Raw genomic sequence first — 24,141 nt, 5'->3', positions numbered from 1 at the left:
TCTATGCTGGTGGCCTGGCTTATCAACAACTCTGGACAAATGGAAGACAGGTTGGATTACCAAAGAAGGGATCAGGCGTTATGAAGAAATGTTCCAGAGCCACATCGGAATACGTAAGGAGCGACTGGTGAAGTTAAACTCTGATGGTGGACTCTGTGGGCCCAACATCGAGCCCTGGTCACATTGCAGGTGCTCAGCAGCCACGGACACTGTACACCGCCGGCCCACAGGTGCTGTGCTGGTAAAAATCCCGCATGCCAGTAGCTTCTCTGGGTCCTGCCTACGGGAATGAGAACACGCAGGTGCGTTTGTGGTCCTGAGGATCCGAAGTTGAGTTAACATCTGCTGTCTTCTAAGAAGGGAGAAAGGGTCACTTTTACAGAAAGGATGACTTTTATTTCCATCCTGAACGATTATCACAACATTGTTTAAACACATCTGAAAAATCCTGAAATAATTTAAACTGAAGGCACAGGACAAATCAAAATATTTAACTGTGAGAGAGTGAGAAAAATCCAAGTACTTTAATAGTAATAATAAATTACGAACAAGCTTCCGTCACCAAGTATCATTCTTACCAAAAGCTGTAGTCTTCTGTTGTAATATCTAGACACTGAAGCTGATTCCAAGATTTCCATGATTAAAAACAATGAAAAAAAGTCTTCTTTCAAAACACTATACCACCAGGTTGAATGTAAGTAGTAGTAATGATATTTGTTGATGGACAGCCCCTCCCTAAGAAATGACACATCTTTATAAACAGCTTAAAAAAATAGCAAAATTGTTTACAAAATTCCATTTGGGGAGCAGAAAGAAATCTTGTTCCGTGTCCATTAGAACATCAGAGCACTGCAATATTCAATAGCTTCAAAAGCCAGTCATCACATAACAGTAATATACTGTATGGGCACTCCACTGTCTCTTGGTCACGGGCTGACCATATAGCACAACTAAGGGATCAAGGTCGGTAGCAATTACTGTCGCTAATTTCTTATTTATTCCAAAGACATATGTTTTAAAAAGTCATTATAAAAACTGTAATAATCAGTGAGTGACATGCTACGGATACAATTAACCCCAGCAATGCAGTTGCTAAGTCTGAAGATAAAGTGTTCATGCTTCATAATACACGGTAGTATTCTCAAATACATTCTCTGATGATCAATACCATTTATTACAGAGGTCACTTGTAAATTAGCTCAGATTCTGAACTAGGTTTCTAAGGGAAACATTTTTTTCAAGTATGCATAATTATTAAGAAGGTGAAAAATTTTTCTTATTCACTCCTTTATGTGTTCTCCAAAGGACAACCATATTGAATAAAGACAAACAAAATAGGCCATAGATTTCAATAGTATTTAAAAAAATATGAAATAGTCTAGTGACCAATAGCTGATTCAAAGACATTAACATCTAAAATCTACAATTTCATAGAAAAAACAGAACTGCTTTGACTCTTGTTTGAAACAATTAGGCTCATAAGAAATAATAGGAAATATAAAGGTTTCTAAGACACTCAAGAAAGACTCTTATCTGAGTAAAATAAAGAGGTCTCCTTTCTACTTAGCTGCGATATATGTTTGTATATTTAACAGCAATATGGTTTTAGCTTTATCATCTAGCTTAATTACATGAATCACAAAAACATGTCCAGCCAAGATTGCTGGTGAGTATAACACAAACCCTAGAAATGATTTTTAGCAAAAACTGCTTCAAACTTTTCCCACATAGCAAAATGTTCCTTTGGAAGTAAATCTTTAATGCTTGGGGACTATTCAAGTAAACACAGCTTTTCTCCATCTCCAGCACTAAACTATCATTACCTTCTAAATTCCTTTGTCATTGGATAACATCTTTTATTCTCTACTATTCTAATAATAGTTCCCTATTTTTGTTTTAAAGTCTATTTAGTGGTATCAGACTTACGTCTGCATCATCTCTAAGTACTGAGAGATTAAAGTAGGAATAACACATACCAGAGAAATTATAAACAGGATGAAGTTCTGAAATGTTGGCACTGATGAAAAATGGCAAATGGTTATCACGCGTATTTGAAAGGCATGCACTCACGGCAGGCCTGTCCTGGGATATGTAACTTGTTGTGTGACTCGGTACTGAAGACCGAGCCACCAGAAATTCTTTCATCAGCTCGCCGGGTCACAGTTCGAGGGGGCTTCATTCACTACTGTAAGTAATATTTTTAAACAACTGATTGTCTGAATTAAAAAAAAAAAAAAAACAAGCTCATAAGGGTGAGTGGAAGACTGCTTCGGAGCTAACAGAAATGATTGAAGTACAAACAGAAGGACAATCACGGTGGGTTCTGGCCCCGTGTGTACCAGCTGTGCCAGTAGTGCGGAACCAGACACACAACGAAACCAAAAGGTTTTTTTTCAAAAACCTGAAAAAGGAAGATGCAAGCAAGGCTGGCAACCGATTTCCAAGACCTATACAAGGCTGCCAGGCCAACAAATAACTGTCAGGGTGACTTTGTTCCTCTGTTCCTTCAACATGGGAACCAATGCAGAGTGGCTCATGCCCACGGTGGACAGGCCGTTCACGGCCACGATCATGTCTCCACACCTGGACAAAGACAGACAGAAACAGAACGTTACCATTTCCATGGCATTAAAAACATTATCCCGGTTGAGATTTGCTTAGGGTGAAAACTGCAATGTCACTTATTGTGAGAGCCATCTGGGGCGATTCTGAGGCCCATGCTGGCTTCCCCTTGCCAACCAACCTGCGCCCCTTGGGCCATCTACTCCCATAACTGGCAGGTGACATCTTAAGCACATGCAGAATAATTTCCCTCTTTTAAAGAAACAACGAATAATGCACTTGAAGGGAACTGGCTATTGTTCTGACTGTATTTCTGTTTTTGTCCTCAGAGCTCACACATCCAAGAGTGGAACTAAACTGAGAATAAGACCCGCACTTCCTCTTCTTCCAGCTAATGGCACTCAATGCCTTCTAAGCAGCATGACCATAGATGGATGGTGAATCCGAGGATCCTTCTAGCCTTATGGCTGTAATGATCCTATGTAGCCTTAGGAGTTCTGGTCTTCAGTTTGTAACGTGAACGAAGATGCCGTTTCAGTGGTATCGACTTTAATTTCTTTTCGGAAGTGGGCAGAATGTACACTGACAAACTGATCCAGGCCTGGCTGAGCAGCACAGCTAAGAGGAGCAGCTCAGTGTTCCCCTACTCTTCCTAGACTGAGAAGATGTTTCACCTTTACCAGTGGAGACTGGCCTGGAGCTCACGGCTCCTGCCTGACTTGTCACAGCAGTGTGTGGGGCCACTTTCTCTTGGAGGACAGGTAGTGCTCTAGCTGTGCAGGATTCCGTCCAGCACGTCAGTGTCTCCTTCTTAAGAGCCGCTTCTTCCATCAGAATCGAGGCCGTTAAGAAGCTAACACACAGCCTCTTCCCCTGGTGGAGGCATTTTCTTGGCACCTTCTCTTTCTTCTCCTAGTGCCCAAGCTTTGGAAAAGAAAAGTGGCTGTGGCTGGCAGGACAAGTGCCTTCTGCCCGGTGGCGGCAGTTAGCAGAGGGCTGAGGCCAGGCGCTGGGGCCAGACGGCCTGGTCTGTGTGCCAGCCAGCCACTTTCAGCCACTTGATCCTGGACAAGCCTCAGTTATCGAGTCTGAAAAGCAGGAATAGTAATGACACTAACCTCACAGGGTTGTTGTTAAGAAGATTAAATAACGCCCGCACAGCACTTAGCGCTGGGCCTGGCATACTGGAAGCCTCTGCACATTTGTCCACCCAAGATTTATTGAGTTCTTACTCTAAGCAAAGCACAGTCAGACTGCTGAGGACAGAACAATACAGCCACAGAATCCCACCCTCACGGGGCTTGGGTAAACACGCTGTCAGGCAGAGAGGAGCGCTGCGGAGGAACGTAAAGCAGAGTCATGATGACAGGCCTGCACCTGACTCGAGCGGGCTGCCCGATCAGAATGCGTCTGAAGGACACAGGCCCAGGTCCCGTCAGCGATGGACAGAGACAAGATGGGAAAGAGAAACTTCAGCTTAGATCAGGGGCTGGCAAATTTTTCCCCGTTGAGGGCCCGATGGTAAGTTTTAGGTGCTGCAAACTGCACAGTGTCTGGCACGAGGACTCGACTCTGCCGCTGGGGTGCGCAAGCAGTCACAGACGAGGCCACAAATGAGCACGTGTGGGTAGCACTAACGGTTTATCTATAGAAATCGACGACAGGGCTTCGCGCGGTACTGCCCCTGGTCTAGACCGCGTCTGGCACAACAGACAACAATCGATCCTTCACTAGCGCGACACTCACTTCAGTCTTCCATCATAGTAAGCAGGGGTTCCCAGGACAATGGTTTTAATGAAGAAAGGCTGATTGGTGTGGTTCTCCTCATAGCCACCAACGATACTAAATCCCCAGCTTCCCAAGTAGCTTCTTCGTAGAACTATATCATGGCTGCTGTGAAGGGCACTACAGACAAACACAAAAATGAAGAAAAACAAACGTGAGGCTATTACAGCCAGATCACCCTTGCTATACCTCTACCATGCTACACTTGCCGCATTTTTTTTTTAAGATTTACTTTATTCATTTGAAAGGCAGAGTTACAGAGACAGAGAAGGAGAGAGACAGAGGGATCCCCCATCTGCTGGTTCACTCCCCAAATGGCTGCCAACAGCCAGAGCTGGGCCAGGCAGAAGCCAGGAGCCAGGAGCCTCCTCTGGGTGCAGGGGCCCAAGCACTTGGGCCATCCTCTGCTGCTTTCCCAGGAGCATTAGCAAGGTGCTGGAATGGAAGTGGAGCAGCTGGACTTGAACGGGCACCCTATGGGATGCCGGTATTGAAGGAGGCGGTGTAACCCTCTCCACCACAATGCTGGCCCCATACACTCACCACTCTTGATGGAAGGAAAAAAAGATCCTTTATTGCCCTCTGAATATACAATTTTGACAACCTCCTTTCCAGAAAGTACAGATGCAGTCCTAGGTAGACATGAATTTCTCCAACTCTTTAGTCTCCCCAAGTGAAAACATACATACAAACACATCTACAGAGGTGCCTAAATCAACTTGGTTACCAATTATAACTCAAAACTCTGCACAAAAGCTTCTGTGCCTATGTTTGCTCACTGCATTGTGGACAAAGTCTTCAATTCTAACACACATTGCTATCTACAAGAGTAATGACATGGTACAGAGGGGTCCCAGGACTGCTGATTTCAGCGCTCAAATGAAAGAAAATGACCAGAGATGTAGCTTCCAGAAGGGTGTGAGATATGTTTCCCCCTTTGTGGCAGGCACACCGCAGGGTCCACCTTTAGTCTAGACGGGAGTTACTTACTGTTCATTCCTCCTTCACCTGCAATGCTTTTGTTTTAAGGGAGACTCTACTTGCCAAAACAGGGGGCTCAACCTGGAAAACACTAACAAAACATATCTGGTTTTCCCTTCTTTTCTACATCATGCCATTGATTTGCTACTCCAAGCTACTGCCAGGAGGACACTGTGCAGGGAGGGAGAAATAAAATCAAATCCACTCATGCTCCCATAGCTTTATGGACCCGGGAACAAGTAGCAAGTAGAAACTTAAGCAAAGAACCCCATCTAAATGATACAGAGGAGGAACCTATGGTAAATAAATATCCTCAGTTTCAGGTGAAATTTGATCTTGGGCCTATAGGTGTTCTGTTCTTAACCCCTTAACAGGTGTTTTAAGAAAGCTGACTCTGGGGACCAGTGCTGTGGTCTAGCAGGCTAAGCTTCTGCCTGCACCGCTGGCATCCCATATGGGCGCTGGTTCTAGTCCTAGCTTCTCCTCTTTGGATCCGGCTCTCTGCTATGGCCTGGGAAGACAGCAGAAGATGGCTCAAGTCCTTGGGCCCCTGCACCTGCATGGGAGACCTGGAAGAAGCTACTGACTCCTGGCTTCAGATTGGCAGAGCTCTGGCTGTTGCAGCTATTTGTGGAGTAAACCAGCAGATGGAAGACCTTTCTCTCTGTTTCTCCCTCTGTCTGTAACTCTACCTCTCAAATAAATAAATAAATAAAATCTTTAAGAAAGAAAGCAAGCAAGCTGATTCTGGAAAGTGATACATAACCCACCACGAGTTCCAGCCTGGTCTTGTCTCCCAGGTCCCTGGAAAGAAAGGGCTCTTAGAAAGGGGATGCAGCGAGGCTTATGAGCTGGCCTGGATTGCTAGAGGCAGTGTAGGTTAGTTTCATTATTCTGCCTCTTCTACAGCAACCAAGCCAGCAGTTCCCTGGTGCACCCCCCAGCAGTCTGCAGTAGAAATCTCCCTTTCCAGGAAGGCAGAGCTGAAACCACTCCTGGGGCAGCCACCTGCTCCCCAGGGGAGGACCCATGGCTGCTGAACATGGGTTTGCCTACAACAGAGACCTTGGAAAAGCCACAGCACGCAGCCTTTTATTGACAGGTATTTTTTTTTTTCTGTATGGTTGACTTAAAAAATAGATTTTACTATTCTGTGCGTCTCTCCTGAAACCTTGGCTATTCTGCCTGCTATACCAGGAGATGCTGTGCGCACAGCAGTCAGTGTGTGTGTGCTGATGCCACAGTTAGACTGGCACAACAGGTGAGGACCATTAAGCCTAGGCACTCTGCTATGGGATGCAGGTATCTGTCACCACCAGGCCCAACATCTGCCCTTTATTTTTAACTCAGAGATAATTCAGGCTATCAACAAACAAGAGCCAATAATATCCTTGCTTTTCTCTGTGGTTCTTTATATGAAAAGTACTATATAAGCCATCATGTACTACATAAATGCTAGTTATTACTTTAAATTTATTCCACATAAGTCAAATGACTCAGAACCTGGTGCATTCTTATTGCCTATTTTTATTTTAAAGAAATCAGCAATTGTCAGCCTAGAAGTCACAGTTCAGAGTTCAGTTTTAGGACTGCTACATACAGTGACAATTGAAACTGATCTGGAATGAAATAGTAAGTGTGACACACATTCTACCTGTCTCAACACCAGATAACACAACAGCCTGGAGAGGAGTGTGCAGCCAGGGAGGCGGCTGGAGGCCCCCCACCTGCTGCTGGGCTCCCCGGAGTCAATGAGCTGCACATTGTCTTCTTAGGCACTGATGGGAGCAGTGAGCTCCTTATAATGGTGGAACAGCTGCTCTTGAATACCAACGGTTTGGCTTTGAGACACACGTGCCCAGCAAAAACTTCTTAGGGAGAGTTCAAAAGAGCTTTTAGAGAGGTCTGTAAGATGGGGCAAGGCCCTAAGTACTGGCTTGGTTCTTCTGGAGAAAACTGAGTGTGCCGTCTAAGTATATTTCAAAATCAATGCCGGTAAACGACAGCTTTTCTGGGTAGGCAACCTCATGGCTACCCGGTGAGGTCCCTAAGAGGAAGGGAAAAGATTACGTTACATTCCCTAATAGGAATGTAAAGAATTACATCTTTATAAACAGGTATGTCTTTGAAGCTGTATTTTTATTAACTCTAACACCCGAAGAATGACTTCTTGCTTTTGTGATTTGACATGATGTTGCTGTTTTTACCAAACTAAAGGCTTTTGGTCAGAATGGGTCAAGTGGCTGTGCTGATCAAAACTGCAATTAGGATTAATCTGCGAGACAACAGGACAGCTGTGAGTACCTCGGAAGGCCGAGCCACATGACCCAAGACGGGGACCAGCTGGCATCATACTCGTTCTCACTGAAGGTGCTGGGCTGCTCTTCGGAGCTCTGGGCCGGCTCCTCCACCACCTGGACCTCAAGCGCTTTCAGGGCCACAGCAGGGGAGGCGGCGCTGGCCTTCAGCATTGCAACGGCCTCGCTGTGACTCAGGTTGGTCAGGTCGATGCCGTTGATGTTCAGCAACACGTCACCTGTTCAAACGAAGCAGCAAGGAAATGGGCTGAGCCTCCCAGCGAGGACTCCTGCGAACCTGGAGGCTCGTACGCGAATCCAGAAAGGTTAGCTCCATGACCGAGATAAGGCAGATGAGGATTTTACCAATAGTTTTTGGTAAATGTTACAATGCTGAGGGAAAACTCAATTCACAGAAAACATTCTGAATCCACTCACAAATTTAAAATGATGTCATAACACTTAGCAAAGAGTACGGCTTCTGACATCTTCCACTGACCGGAAGTTCAGACCTTAGCCTGAGTTGAGCTGTGTACGGGTCCAGTACACAAGGCACATTTTCTCTTATTTGAGCTAGCTTTGGAGATTTCTGAAGTTCTTTCCAATTCAAAAACAATTTGATCTTTTGCTCCTGGAGGTGAGTTTGCTAATGCACTTCTGCAGTTTCATATATAAATACGGCCTGTGTGGTTCACTCAGGGCAAGCGTGCCAGAATATGAGTATTTGCAAAAAGATATTCTTGGGCCCACACAAAGAGATAAAACTAGTGATTCAGATATCTGCCCTTTTTTGAGGAATAAAAAGTGTTGCTCTACCAAATGATATAATAAAACAGGGCAACGAGGATTATATAAAAGGCTAAGAAGGAAAAAAAAAAGATTAGTTTTGTAGGAAGTAGGTATCTGTGCTACAAAGTCCACAGAAAATCTCCTGTTCTCAATTTATCATGTATTTTTTCAGATTATTAATGTGAAACATTCTCATTGTAGAAAACTTGGAAAACATGAAAAAACAACAAGGAAACAAAATTATGGGGGGGGGGGTGTTTCCACCCTCAGGCCTCCCTCAATCCTAATCACCCCCCAGACGCCCCACCTCCAAACACTACCAGCACACGAATTTGGGGATGAAGTTTCTAACATGAATTTTGGGAAGAAGCATTCCAAGCACAGGACTGAGGTATAATCCACACACATTCAACCTATCCATTTAACATGAGTTTTTGGTTTTTCGTATTTTCATAGACATGCCACTGTCACCATGCTTTCAGAATTATCCATCCCTCCAGTCCTTTCCCTACCCCTCAGTAGCCACTGATCTGTCTGTACGTATTTGTCTAGTCTGCACATTTCCTATGACTCAGCGCACAGGCAGTCTACTGTGGTTGGCTTTCTTTCCCTTAGCGTCATGTTTCAGTGCCCCATTCTCTTTTATAGCTGAATAGTATTTTTTTTTATAAATATGGGAGGGTAGATATCTCTCTTTTTTTAAAAGATTTATTTTATTTATTTGAAAGGCAGAGATGCAGAGAGAGTCGGAGACACAGAGAAAGAGAGAGAATCCTCCATCTGGTGGTCCACTCCCCAAATGGCCACAATGGCCAGGGCTGGGCTAGACCAAAGCCAGGAGCCAGGAGCCAGGAACTTTGTCTGGGTCTCCCATGTAGGTGAAGGAGCCCAAGCACTTGGGCTATCCTTTGCTGCTTTTCCAGGTGCATTAGCACGGAGGTGGATGGGAAGTGAAGCAGCCAGGAGCTTAACCTGCTACATCATATTGCCAGCCCTGTGTAAGTTTCTTAGATGATCTCCAAGATAAAATAATCCAACAGTCTGAGTAACTGTTAGAAAATTCCAGGGGGGGCGGTGCTGTGATGCAGTAGGTTAATCCTCCACCTGCAGCACAGGCATCCATATGGCCACCGGGTTCTATTCCTGGCTACTCCTCTTCCAATCCAGCTCTCTGCTATGGCTTGGGAAGGCAGTAGAAGATAGCCCAAGTCCTTGGGCTCCTGCACCTGCATGGGAGATCTGGAAGAAGTACGTGGCTCCTGGCTTCGGATTGGCGCAGCTCTGACCATTGCAGCCATTGGGGAGTGAACCAACGGACAGAAGACCTTTCTCTCTGTTTCTCCCTCTACTGTCTGTAACTCTACCTCTCAAATAAATAAGTAAAATCTTAAAAAAAAAAAAAAAATTCCAGGACAATTGTCAAGATTAGGCAATGTTCCCTTGCCTTGGGTCTTTTTCTGGCCTTACAGAAAGACTGTCTGTTTTCACATGACAAGGATGTTTAAAAAGAAAAAAAAAACCTTTAATAGAAAATTTTGTAGATATTCTTGTAAAAATGTGAGTTAAGGGAGAAGAGGTGGTGAAACTGCTCCCCACCCTGTCTTACCTCTCTTGATTCTGCCGTCTCGTGCAAGGCAGCCATGGGGCGGCACGCTGGTCACAAAGATGGGCAGCTCACCACTCTTACTTCCTCTGCCCCCAGCCACTGTCATTCCGAGGGACTCATGCGGTTCCTTTTTTACAGTAATGTGCTTTTCTTGGCATGTAACACACTGAGTAAGATCCTAAAATATGAAAGGAAAAAAATTATTGGATAACGAGTAATGGAGGGGTGAAGTAAAGATTTGCTTAGACTAAGGTAACTTATATGGCATTTATCCCTTTTAAGCATTTTTTAAAAAAATTTAATTGAGAGGAACACAGAGAGGGAGAGGGAGGAGAGAGGCAGAGAGAGAATGAGCCCACTGGCTTATTCTGGCTTATTCCCCAAACAGCTGGAACTGGGAGCCGGAAACACATTCCAGTCTCCCATATAGGGGACAGGTATCCAAAATATTTGTGCTGTCATTGCTCCCTTCCGGGTGCACATCATCAGGAAGCTGCAGCCAGGAGTGGCTTGAATCTATGTACTATGATATGGGATGCAGGCATCTTAATCACCAAGCCAAAGGCTCACCCCTTATTGTGGCATTTATATAGTAATTATCTTTTTAGCCTTGAGTTAGGACTGAAAACAGATACACTGTGGGTCAATGTCGTATTTTGGACTACTGTGCTCTCATGTGCCATCCATGCAACTGAAAACACTCAGGACTGTTGACATGAAAGTCAAAGCAGGGCCGGCACTGGGGTGTAGTGGGTAAGGCCACCACCGGCAGCACCGGCTTCCCCTATGGGCGCCAGTTTGAGTCCCGGCTGCTCCACTTCTGATCCAGCTCTCTGCTGTGGCCTGGGAAAGCAGTAGAAGATGGCCCAAGTTCTCAGGCCCCTGCACCGGCACTGGAGACCCAGAGGAAGCCCCTGGCTCCTGGCTTTGGTTTGGCCTAGCTCTGGCCGCTGTGACCATCCAGGGAATGAATGAGCAATGGAGGACCTTTCTCTCTCCCTCTCTCTTTGCCTCTGCCTCTCTGTAGATCTGCCTTTCAAATAAATAAATAAATCTTCTTAAAAAAAAAAAAAAAAAGGGTTCCCTGAAATTCGAATTAAATGTTAAAAAAAACTCAAAGCAAAATAAGCACATCGTTTGTATAATTATCTTGAGCTATTAGATATGATGGATTCTATAAAAGTAAACAATGTTTTTAAGAGTCTGAAGATAAGCCAATTAATTTTACTTCTATCTTTCTCCCTAATTCTTTGAGAGAAAAGAAGTTGACAAAAGGAAAGTGCTGATTTTGCTAACTGCCAGAGAAAAGCTACAGCTCTCTCTGCTCCTTACTGACCAGGACTGTGAGTGCTCAGTGGTGAAGCAACTACAAATCTACCTTTAAAACCTGCAGGAAAAGCTAAAAACGAAGGCGATAGCGGAATTTAAAAAAAATTAATGACAGGGAAATACATTTCCAACAGACCAGTATTTTCAGGGAAAATCCATTTTTACTGACATCTGTGGCTAATTAGTACTGACACATTCCTGGGAGAAAAAGAATTTTAAAATATTATTTATTATTAGAATTCAGTTACAGACACAAAGCGTACATATACAAGATTAATACTAAATTAGCAATATCTAGTACGTATTAGGGCTTGGCATGTACAAGGCACGTGTTAAATTATATATACGACATATTAATAGGATTATGTATATGTGCATATAGTGTGATTTCCTGTGTTCACGTATTATACACATGCACCCACACAGGTATCTCATTAAGTGCAACACTGGAAGCTAATGTCTCAAAAGATTTTAACACTTATCAATTATTAAGAGGATGTTATAGGTCACAATATAAATAATGAGAAATGAGAATATGACTTATACCTACAGAATTACAGCACTTCCTTTAATGGCATTGTATTAAAGAGCTAATGTGTTCTTTGGTAATGCTGTTTACCACATCTCTGAATTCCAGGCCTGTCTGCCATTCTCTGGTCCCAGAATGCACATGCTCTTGAAACTTTATCAAAGGAAATACTCGCCATAGTTGCATAACGTTCCTAGAGAATGTCATGACTGTAGGAAACTTGTAAACATCTTTAGGCAGTTTCTTATCTACAGGTATGAAATTTATGCTAGTGTCCTTCAAAACTGGGCAAACACAACTTCAACAAGAAAACAATGCAGGTAAACTCAGCATTGAGTGTATTTATTTAAGCAGTTTCAGCCTTTACTATTTATTTAACCAATTAATGGTCCTTGTTTTATTGCTTTGGATGGCTGAAATATATGCACTTTTCCTCCAGGAATCACTTTAAATATCAGATTATACTTAGTGAACTTTTCCTAAGGGTACAACACCACCTCAATGTTTATCTAAGCAGCTACTGAAGGCCATGAGAGTAGACCAATACACACTTTAAGTTTAGACAATGATTATAATCTGAACAGGCTGTTGTAGAGTATGTCTGTGCTTTTTCCCCAAGAGACCTGTTTTTTTACATCAGGATTTGACACAGCGAATGCAGTGAGTTAGGAGTAAATACTACGTTAACACGTTCCATTCCAGGTGGTTATTCTAACCAACCAGGGAAGCAGAGTACCTGGAATAAGAATACATTCAGCATTGCCACTTAAAATGAAAGAGAATAAGAATTAGAGATGACAGAAAGATTCATGTGCCCAAAACAAATAAATAGGATTAAATAAGCACAGTACTCTACATGAATATTGGAACAATTAAGTAGTTTTTAAATTGTTTTAAAACTATGTTGACGTAGATACTCGTATCTCAATTATAAAATTCAATGACATGAAAGATTCAATTCCCAAATTTTGCCTTATATTGCAATTCCTGTAAAGCAAGGACTACTAAGTGAAGTAACACTGATTCAAAACTCCTGCTCAAACAATAGCTCCTGTTCCCTTTTTCACAGTCATCATTATGAAGGCAAAATTATAGGTTCCCTTCAAAAATTTTTGGGTCTTATTCAGAAATGAGAACAAAGTCTGTGGTTATAATTTCTTTAATATATTAACTGAATCAAAGGCCAGGGACAAGTCCGTGCTTAGCTCAGGACCAGATAAACTTGCTTGGCCAAAATGCTATGTCTTTCCTCTATGCTTTTATAGGACACCAGTGACAGGTTCCCTCCAAGGGGGTACTTATGTTAAAGAGCAGTAGTAGGGCATAAGGAATTCCTATGTTTTTTGAGCAGATCAATAAATAATTTTTCACAGTTAAGCAATTTGGTTTTATTTAAGTAGAATGATTTTTGGAAGCTCATCTGTAGCCTACACTTTCATATAACAAGGTGAGCGTCGTATCACTGTTTAAAAATTTCTGGTCTACCCCAAACTGAACTCACAAAATCAAGTGAGCATAACAGTATGAGGAATGCTAAAGACCCATCCTCTTCTGATTTCTGTGATGAAATTGAGATGGCATCAGAATTCTCGGCACAAACAACCTTGGATTATAAAAGCAACGGAGATACAGATTCTGAGGAAGCAGTGACAAAGCTCAACCTACGGGAATTTTAAATGACTTAGCATAATAGTCTTCTAAGCTATAACACAAAAAGATGTGCCTGTAAAATTTATGATTCATGTGTTTAATATTCACATATTTAATTGTTATTGTAGGCAACGTGCCCACCTGCTAAGTACAGACTTGTTGATTGTGTCTTCATCAGGTTTTTCCAATCATGTAACCAACGCTTACATGTAAATGAGCAGCCCAAGATAAATCTAACTTTCAAGTAGGGCTAAACAAACAGTATTTTTCTGGAAGAGCACACACTTCTTGTCAACACCTGGAGAGGAACCTTTCCCGCCACGAAACTACCTCCAGTGGCTGCAAAACTGAGACAGCCAGTCAATGTCTTAAGGCGGCAACCCATGTACCTTTCACATCCCAAGCACCTACGTTCACCTTTTCCAACACTGTAAGAGCCTTTTTCCACAAAAACCAATTTACTGAATTATGACTGACACACAAAAGGCCTTTATTTAAATTTAATCAGCTTGTAACAATGATCCCTTGAGGCTGGCATGAATTAAACAAAACAACAACCACCAAAAACAAACTCCTCACCTTATGAGAGCTTGGTCTGCTGGGATAGAGCGACTGGGACTGGTGCTGGCTGCTGCTGTGAGTTCCCGATTCTCGGACAGGATTACCAGGCTGAGGTTTCCCTGGTCTAGCAATTGTTAAACTCACCCTCTCTCCACTGGCCTGGAGAAAACACACACACACACATATCACCACCCAGCAGAAATGAGGCTTGTCATCTTTTTTTTTTTTTTTTTTTTTTTTATTTTTTTTTTTATTTTTGACAGGCAGAGTGGACAGTGAGAGAGAGAGACAGAGAGAGAAAGGTCTTCCTTTGCCGTTGGTTCACCCTCCAATGGCCGCCGCTGCAGCCGGCGCACCGCGCTGATCCGATGGCAGGAGCCAGGATCCAGGTGCTTTTCCTGGTCTCCCATGGGATGCAGGGCCCAAGCACCTGGGCCATCCTCCACTGCACTCCCTGGCCACAGCAGAGAGCTGGCCTGGAAGAGGGGCAACCGGGACAGAATCCGGCGCCCCGACCGGGACTAGAACCCGGTGTGCCGGCGCCGCAAGGTGGAGGATTAGCCTATTGAGCCACGGCGCCGGCCCAAGGCTTGTCATCTTAAAGATTCTTGGCAGTGTGGTTTTCAAGGCACTTGTCAATCACTGCACAGGGCCTCACTTGGCCGGTGACTGCAAGGACCCGGTGCCGGGGAGGAAAGGTGTTCATTTTATTAAAACTTTTGCAGCTGAAACACACACAAAGCTCCTGGGCCTGCCCTCTGCAACCCCACTTCCACAATGACCAACACACAACATCGAAACTGCCTGGGCCCTCACCACCCCCCACCCCCTGCCAGGATCTCTGAACACTTCTCTGCCTCTGCAAGGTTGGACCTGATATTTTTTGTGAGGTTAGAGATCAAAGGAAAGAAAATTAAAGGAATAACTACTTCAAAACTTGATTAAACCCCATGGTGGCTAATCTGGAAATAACCATCAATGAAACTGCACAGTGGAGTGTGTGCTTGCTACAGGTCTGAGTTAACAACAGAACACTAATGTAAACAATCCTGAGAAGGACTACAGAACTCCTGTGTAATGAGATACCTAAACAGTATGTGAATGCGACTGACACACATATGCATCCTTACAGGTTAATTTTAGAGGGTTATGACTGTTATTTTAAATTCAAAAGGCTGTTATCTACCAGGTTTTAAGCACACATTCATATCTATCATATTTTAAAAAATTAATCCATCCTTGCTTTTCAAGTACAGATCTCATTTATTTGATGGTGACTCTTGGTCATGACAATTCTCAACTGTATTATTCCTACAAGGAAACATAATAGCCGACATTGGATTGTGGTAGAAAATGGAACACCCTCCCTCATAATTATAGACAAAAAAACGTACCTTGGAAAATAAATGATGAACAATTCTAATGCCCTAAGTGTCATACGTTACTCAAGCATTTTACTAAATGAAATCGTTTCAGACACATCCTTCACAGGGGCTAGAGGAGCAGCGCTGATCACCCCTGGGCTGCCGGGCAGAGTCTGGGGACCTGAACTATGAGGCAAGCCCAAGGCAGGATGTTTAGTGTCCTGACACGTTTCAGACACTTGAGATGATGAGATTGGTCTGTGTGAAGTGGGGACAAGCTCCCTTTAGGACTGTATTTCAATATACAGAATAATTTTCATTATATTCACCAAATATCCCATAATCAGTATGCCAACTTTACTGGAAAACTCTTGCTGACACAAACCAATGAGGGACTCCAAAATGTTCATGAAAAAGAAAATGGAATTAAAAGGTTGTTTTGATGAAAAAAAAACAAAAAAACAAAACAAAAAAAAAAAACTGACATTCACGCAAAGCTTTTCATAGTATGTATTTTCCATGACCCTTTTAAAGATCTCATTTGCAAGGATTTCAAAAATTTTCTTTTAATTCTATTTGTCCATGAACTTTTGGGAAATATCTTCATATGAACAGAAATAAATGCTTGATCTTTCAACACTGTCAATCTGATGGAAGCGAACATTTAAAATTTAAATGATGAGGAGTAGGTGCTGTGGTGCAGCAGGTTTAAGCCCTGGCCTGCAGCACTGGCATCCCATATGGGTGCTAGTTTGAGTCCCAGCTGCTCCATTTCATTCCTACCCAGCTCCCAGCTAATGTACTTGAGAAAGCAGCAAAGGATGGCCCAAGTCCTTGGGCCCCTGCACCTCACTGGGAGACTTGGAAGAAACTCCTGGCTCCTGGCTTTGGCCTGGCCCAGCACCAGTCCTTGTGGCCATTTGGGGAGTGAACCAATAGATGGAAGACCTCTCTCTCTATAACTCTACCTTTCAAATAAATAAAATAAATCTTTAAAGAAAAAAAATAATTTAAGTGATAAAACAACATTTGGGTTTAAGCTAATTTTAAAAAGACTGCATTTAATTCTTTTGGTTTTAAACACAGCAAGAGGGTTAATATGTGATTATACACCTGTGGAAATATTCATAAAACATTACATTCAAAAACATTAATTTTGCTAGCCTTGGATGTTCATATTGAATGTAATTTTACTTTCTGTATTTTTCTTCATTACTCTCCCTTTTAGGAATGAAATGTGTTATAATACAAAAACAATAAAGACTTAATTTTTTTCAAAAGACAAATTAAGCAACTTTAGTTTTTGAGAGTTTGAGGAAAATTATAAGATGAAATACTACTTAATGAATAACTACTTAAAAAATCAAAACAAAATATTATCATGAAAAACTTAAGATATATATCTTAACTGTATATATTGTATATACTGACATTTTATGTATATAAGCATTTTCCACCTTTTGGCTAGAAATTTAGTGAGGATTGTCTATTGTTAGGAATTAGAGCATCTAAATATTTCCTGAAATACATATAGAAGGGGACTTCAAGAAGTTTGTGAAACAATGGAATTAATAGATGGTACAAAAAACTCCTGAAGCCCATACATAGTTTCTTCATAATGGCATTTTCCATGACCTTTCTGAAGATCCCTTGTGTATATGCAGTCAATCGATTGCTTTCTCTTATTGATCTAACTTCCTACATCAAAGTTCGCTCCACTCTTCTGTTTCCTCAAATAAACCCCACAACTCTATTAGCTTCCTTCTTCTTTGTCTTCTTGCTCCTCACCCCCCCACCAGTCTCCATTCCTATAAGTGGGGAAGCAGTTGGCTGATACCCACAGGGGTAAAAGTCCCAATGTTGCCTCTGATTTGGGGGTATTTTCCTTAAACCTCAAATCTATACAATGAGTTTAGTAACCCCTGAATCTCCTTTCAGTGCCCTAAAGGGGGGGGGGGGTTGAGACCCGAGCTTTTCCATAGTTTCAAGGATTCATTATTATTTAATCCTGTGCTTAACACATCTTTAGTGATTATTGGCGTATATAATTCCTGATGCTCAGGCCTGCTGATGCTTGGTTTCCTTTACAGTGCTCTGCTCTGCTTCCCCTATGCCTGTGTTCCATCCTTGTCTCCACAGGACATGCCATGGCATGCTGCAGAACCTGCAGATCTTCTCAGGATGACTTTCCAATTTATCTGTCTTCATGCTGCTACTCAAACCTGTGTTTTCCTCTAATAATGACTATCCTCACCTACCTCATAGGGATACCATCAGGGCAAACTTTTATGTGTTTAAAACACTTTGAATTCCTTAAAAAATAAAAACACAATGCACAACAGAGACAAGAGTTATTCTCAATGAAAGGAATTTTTCTGCTATTATATAGATCTTGAAGGAGAGTCAAGAGACTAGCTAAGTCACAACCTTGGCAATCACAGCTCCCTCGAACCCTGCTTTCCTCCTTGTTCAAGGGGGATGCCACCATCTGTGGAGTCTGGCTTACTAAAGATCAAATGAGAGGTGAATGTAAAACTGTGGAACCCACAGCCAGCCCCAAAGGCCACAGGGATAAGGCTTTATCTGCAGTGAAGTTGCGGTGTGGCTTTTGTAGAATCTTGGTAGTCACATCTGATTTTCTAACGAAATATCGAGTGCTCCCTGCATTCTGGTGTTATTTGTCACTGAAACAAATACTGCCCCGTGGCTGTGCAGTCTACCTGGATAATCTGGGCAGCAAGCTCCGGGGTGCCATGCTTCAGGTCGTGCCCGTTGATAGCCAGCACTCGGTCGTTGCTGCTGAGTCGGCCGTCCTGGGCAGCCAGGCCTCCTTCCAGCAGGTCAAGAATGAAAACGCCTGGCTCATCTGTCCTTCGGACCAATTTAATGCCAAGCTGTTCACCGGAGTCCCGTTTATGAAGAACCACTTGGAAAACCTCCTCCCGTGGAGAGCTGCCATCGGAATGGTTGTGCGCCCGGCTGCCAAAGCGCCTCTCTCGCAGCACGGTGAGATGCAGCGTGCTGCAGGGCTGAGAAAGGACAGCTCTGGCATAGTTATGGGACACGTTGCTGATATTGTAGTTGTTGACCTAGAAAAACAGGACAATGACCAAAGCGTGATCATCTTTTGCCTTCCTAATTTGTAGAAATGCATACATTTCCAAAGGAAACCAACACTGTAGAAGTGCTATACCATCATTATTTACAAAGAAACCACTCGAATCACATTCTAACCACAAAGCTTCTAAAGTTAACTACAATGACTAACATCAAATAAGAATGGTGGTTAGGATTGCAGGTTTAATGACAGTCTTGAACTAGAGTCCTCGGTTCTGTTTACGAATTGACTACCTCTGGCAAATTCCATAACTTGACTGTCTCTTGATCTGTGAAATGTATCTACTGTCTTACTTACTAGGACCCATAGGAAAATGAACAGACAACAAAGTACATGGCCAAGTGTTAATGAAATACTAGTTCAACTGCAACAGAAATTAAAGTTCCACTGGATTACGGAAAGTAAACAATCTTAAAGAAAGTGGTATGTTCCGGGTACACATCCTTATTTCAGCTCAGCCATTTTAAAGACAAACAGATGATTAAAATTTCACTACAGTTCTTTAGTATCTAATAAATACCTAATACACATTAAGCATAATTAGGTACTTTTTATTTATTAAACTTCATAACCTTGAAATAAGATTAGCCCTTGGATAAGTAACATAACTGACAAAGTATATATGCAGCTTCAATTACTCATCTAGTTACAGGAAAAGATGAGCATTATCCTTAGCATTTGTCACAGTTAGAATTCCTCTCTGAATCAGTTTAGGATGAAATAAAGGTTTTTTGAACATACATTATGAAGTAAGATCTAGGTTAGGGATTTGTGATCACCTAAAATCCCAAAATATTTTTCATAGAAATTCATGTTCAGCAACGCTTCTCTTTCCTACCTGATACTTTTGAACACTACTAACTCAGATACATACATACATACATACATATATATTTAATTTTGGCCTCTTTTAAAATTCAATCATCTAACTCATAGCTGTCACACATTTGCAGCATCCATGCATTTGGTAGTCACCCAAGTCTTTAACAAAAATACTGAGCAATATGGGGTCAAAAAGGGGGCAGGATGGCGGCTTCCATTAGAAAACCAGGTCGATGTGCACTCATTACTCTGGCCACTCAGCTACACACTACCTGTCTCTGGACTCACATTTCTCCTTATGATCAGACACATCACAAGTGATTTGTAAAATGCCTGGCTGAATGGAAACCCGTTTCTGTTTTGAAGATCATGTGCAAGTGTGCAGCCTTGTAGTATTTTCATGAAGTTCTCTGGCAAATAACCTATACCTGGGAAAGGATGAACGGATGGTTGCCAGTGAATTTCAGAAAGGGCAGGAACCACAAAAATGCTGGTTTAGGTCTTGTAAACACAGGACCAGTACACTAAACTCAATCACATTTTTGGGCTGAATGTGCCTTTTTACTGGTAGGACCAAAACATGACTGTAATTATTTTTCTCCAAAACTGAAAATGCCTTACTTATTAATGATCCTGAGTAAAATGAAAATACCTATTCTTAATAATGTTCTAGGAATTTATATTACTTTTTTAAAAATGATAGATTTACTTGTTTGAAAGACAGAGAGACAGAGGGAGGGAGGGAAAGAGAGAGAGTGATATCTTCCATCTGCTGTTTCACTCCGCAAATGGTCAAAACGGCTGTGGCTGAGCCAGGCCAAAGCCAGAAGCCTGGAAAAACTAGCAGAGAACTGGGTAGGAAGTGGAGCAGCCGAGACTCGAGCGGGCACCCATATGGAGTGCCAGCATTGCAGGCAGCAGCTTAACCCACTGCAGCACATCACCAGACCCAGTTATATTACTTTCAATAATGATATCGATGTGATTTCTTCTTCACCTTTTAAGATTTATTTGAAAGGCAGAGTTACAGATAGAGAAGGAGGGACAGAGAGTGATCCTCCATCCACTGGTCCACTCCTCAAATGGCTGCAACAACCAGGGCTAAGTCAGGCCAAAGCCAGCAACCAGGAGCCTCATCTGGGTCTCCCACGTGGGTGCAGAGGCCCAGGTACTTGGGTCATCCGCCTCTGCCCTTCCAGGTGCATCGGCAGGGAGCTGGGTGGGAAGCGGGAGCAGTTGGGACTCGAACGGGTGCCCAAATGGGACGCCGACACTGTAGGCTATGGTCCAACCTGCCGCACCACAGGGCTGGCCCTGTGATAAAGAGATGAGATTTCTAAAAGCAGTTATTTTTTTTTCACAACTGCTCCAAAGGCTGACTATGAATCTCTTTGAAGAGTAGCAAAGGGCCAGGCTCCAAGGGCATATTGTCCTCCTTTCCACAGAGGCTATTTAATGGAATATACTTGGTGTATGTGGGTATGTGTGCATACATATGCACATGGCTGTACGTACATAAGTATACATGGATGCTTTTATCATGGAGAGCATCCTTCATCTCAGAAGCCAAAATCTGAAACTCTCTAAAATCCAAAACTTTCTGAGCACGAACATAATGCTCAAGAATGTCCTGAATTTTGGCAGATTAGGAATGCCATCTGATAAGGTCTATGCAAATATTCCAAAATCTGAGAAACAAAATGCAAAATCTAAAAAAACACTTCTGGTCCCAAGAATTCTGGATATAGGCACTTAACCTGTGTATGTATTTTCTTACTATGGGAAAACCAAAGCCACACACTACTATTGTACATGGCTAGCGAACCATCTTAGTGTGTCTTGGCAGTTCTTAAATTGGCTTATTTTATTATTTTTCCAGTATATTTAAGTTCGAGGGGACTAAGGTAGTAAAACAAAAACAAAAACAAAAACAAAAACAGGACTCTTTCCAAGTATTTACATTTAAATGCCCATAAATACATTTCCATATTTGGGTGTGGTTTTACTTACTGACACCAACACACAAGTTAAAAGCCATCTAGAAACCAAAGCTGGCATTGTGGCATAGTGGTTTAAGCCACTGCCTGTGATGTCAACATTCCATCTTGGTGCTAGTTTAAGTTCTGGCTGCTCCATTTTGGATCTAGCTTCCTGCTAATGCACCTGGGAAAGCAGTGGAAGATGCCCCAGGTGCTTAGGCCCCTGAACCCACATGGGAGAACTGGATGAAGCTCTAGGCTCCTGGCTTTGGTCTGACTCAGCTCTAGATGCTGTGGCCATTGGGGGAGAACCAGCGGATGGAAGATCTCCCTCTCCGTCTCTCCCTCTTTCTCTGTAACTGTCTTTCAAATAAATAAATAAATCTGGGAAAAAAAAAAAAATGGAGACTCTCTGTGATTTCATTAATCCAGCTATGTGCTCAGACTTTTTTTTTTTTTTTTTTTAAACAAGCAGAGTGGACAGTGAGAGAGAGAGACAGAGAGAAAGGTCTTCCTTTTGCCGTTGGTTCACCCTCCAATGGCTGCCGCGGGTGGCATGCTGCGGCCGGTGCACTGCGCTGATCCGAAGGCAGGAGCCAGGTGCTTCTCCTGGTCTCCCATGGGACACAGGGACCAAGCGCTTGGGCCATCCTCCACTGCATTCCCGGGCCACAGCAGAGAGCTGGCCTGGAAGAGGGGCAACCAGGACAGAATCCGGCACCCTGACCAGGACTAGAACCTGGTGTGCTGACGCTGCTAGGTGGAGGATTAGCCTATTGAGTCGCAGTGCCGGCCAGACTTTTCCTATCAATTCAAATCTTTAAACTGGAATTATCATTGCCATTATTAGTGTCATTAGTATGTATGTCTCCACAAACCTCAGTAACACATGAGAATTCTTACAATAACTTTGGGTTATTTCCCAAAAATATGGTTAATAATTTTAGGTAATTATAGTTTTACTTGAGGCATAAAAATCCAGTTATGTTACTAAACAATTCTCTGAAATAAGAGTAAAAAGCCCACTGTCATAAAAACTTGGGAAAAAATGATTTAATCTCAATTATGTTCAAAGAAATTTAGGGGAAGAAAAACACCAGTAATGTATAAAGACAGTAATACTCAGAGCTGAACAACATTGTTGGTAGAAGAAAGCAAAACACATAAAAAAATTAAATAAATAAACAAAGTATAGCTAGAGAGGCCAGAGGTGGGAGCTAAAGGACACTAGGCAGGCTGCAAAAAGGGGTTATTTGTTTCCTCCTTCTGCTTTTGACCACCAAGGTGTCCAAGACGCCTGGGCGGATGTGCTGGGGAAACCAGTTATGAGTCTCCTCCCTGAACAGGTTAGGAGCTGGGAAGGAAGGAACATTTAAGAAACGGACAACCTGGTGTACCAGAAACACAAATGAAAGATCTAAGATTAAAGTCAGGCTGTATAAGAAACCACAGGGGATCTCAACTATTAGTTCAGTCAGTCTGGACTGGATGCTCCTGCCAAACCTCTGCAAGGACAGCAGTTACAGACACTGATGGCATACTCTGCTAAACCAGATACAAAGTAGTGAAGGCGTGGCTAGAAAGATGCGAGGGAACGTGGAAATAAGGGGTTGATGTTAACAGATCCTGCGGAAGGACCTGAGCAACCAATTCAAGGAGGGCAGAGACCTTGGGGTTGGGGTCCGAGTGGACATTTTATCTTGATTGTGTCTATTTCTTCTCTCTCCTTCTAGAAGTCATCCATGTTTTCAGCTTCAACCATCATCACTCTTGCATCACAGAAGTGTCAGGCCAGTCTTCTCATAAAACTCCAGTCCTACCCAGCATTCCATCACCCCCATCCCATCTCAACACACCCTCCAATAAAACAGCCTGTTCCACATTCGGTGTTCTCCCTTTCTAAGTCTGTATTTCTTCTGAAAGGGAACACAGTAAGAACAGTGTCAGAGATCACAGAAAATGCAGTTAGAGTGCTGGGTGAGGACAGAATAGAGTCGGCGAGAGCTAACTGAGATTCCTGAACTCTTAGAAATTGAAGAAGTGCGCTATGGTGTCGTCTTCTCTAGATCTCAGTCATCAGCGCAGAGAAGCGTAAAATCATCCATGAAGGCAGGAGAGGGATGTGCAAACTGGGCATGGAATTAAACCAATGGGTAAGAGAGTCTCAGCACGGCGGAAGGTGGTCCTCCAGCCCGAGACAGGAAAAGTGCAGCAAGCTCAGAGAGCCCGAGTGCCATGTGCCAAGTCACATGCAGGATTGAGATTAAGGTAGGCACAAAACAAAACAAAAAAACCCACAAAAGTTCCAGGTAGATTGGTAAAAGGAGAAGTTAAAGATAAATCCAGTTCTGTTTGCATAAGAAAACATCAAAATGAATCTTTATACAATGCAGATTCCACAATACCAGATTTTCTGAGTTTTAAATTTAGAACAAGAACAAAAAGACACAAGTTAACAGAATCACTAAAACTGGTACCTGAAGAATCTGGTCTCCAGCAAGGAGTCTCCCATCTCTGGCGATGATCCCATCCCGATACACTTCCTGGATGACAATGTTAATCAGTGGCGTTTCATTGCCACCCACAATGCTAATTCCTAATTGAATGTATGGATTGGACCGGTGAATTTCAATAGTGGTAATTTCTCCTTCTGGTAAACTAAGTGGCTGTTGTATGGCTGCCAAGTTAAAAACGAGAGAGAGTGAACAACAAAGAGGAAAACAACATTTCATATTCTGATTATCTTCAGGTAAGTCAAGTCATCATATG

At 42.7% G+C, this 24,141-nt stretch overlaps 1 protein-coding gene across 9 annotated transcripts in view; it reads right to left on the bottom strand.

The window, feature by feature from the left end:
- Positions 1-374: 374 nt before the first annotated feature.
- Positions 375-24,141, bottom strand: part of LNX2 (ligand of numb-protein X 2) — a 94,522-nt gene continuing 70,755 nt past the window's right edge. For all 9 annotated transcript variants that reach the window (XM_008275210.5, XM_008275211.5, XM_008275213.5 and 6 more), the window contains 7 exons: positions 23,850-24,049; positions 18,174-18,542; positions 14,108-14,248; positions 10,021-10,198; positions 7,633-7,864; positions 4,309-4,467; positions 375-2,583 (listed from right to left, as the gene is read on the bottom strand). In XM_008275210.5, coding sequence (XP_008273432.1) covers positions 2,448-2,583; positions 4,309-4,467; positions 7,633-7,864; positions 10,021-10,198; positions 14,108-14,248; positions 18,174-18,542; positions 23,850-24,049 — 1,415 coding nt within the window. In that variant the 3' untranslated portion in view covers positions 375-2,447. The remainder of the gene's footprint in view (positions 2,584-4,308; positions 4,468-7,632; positions 7,865-10,020; positions 10,199-14,107; positions 14,249-18,173; positions 18,543-23,849; positions 24,050-24,141) is intronic.

Source organism: Oryctolagus cuniculus, chromosome 9, assembly GCF_051225735.1.
Source record: "Oryctolagus cuniculus isolate XC-2025 breed Fujian yellow rabbit chromosome 9, ASM5122573v1, whole genome shotgun sequence".
Lineage (NCBI taxonomy): Eukaryota > Metazoa > Chordata > Mammalia > Lagomorpha > Leporidae > Oryctolagus > Oryctolagus cuniculus.
The sequence above is the reverse complement of the archived record's forward strand: the minus strand, read 5'-3'. Positions and strand labels throughout refer to the sequence as shown.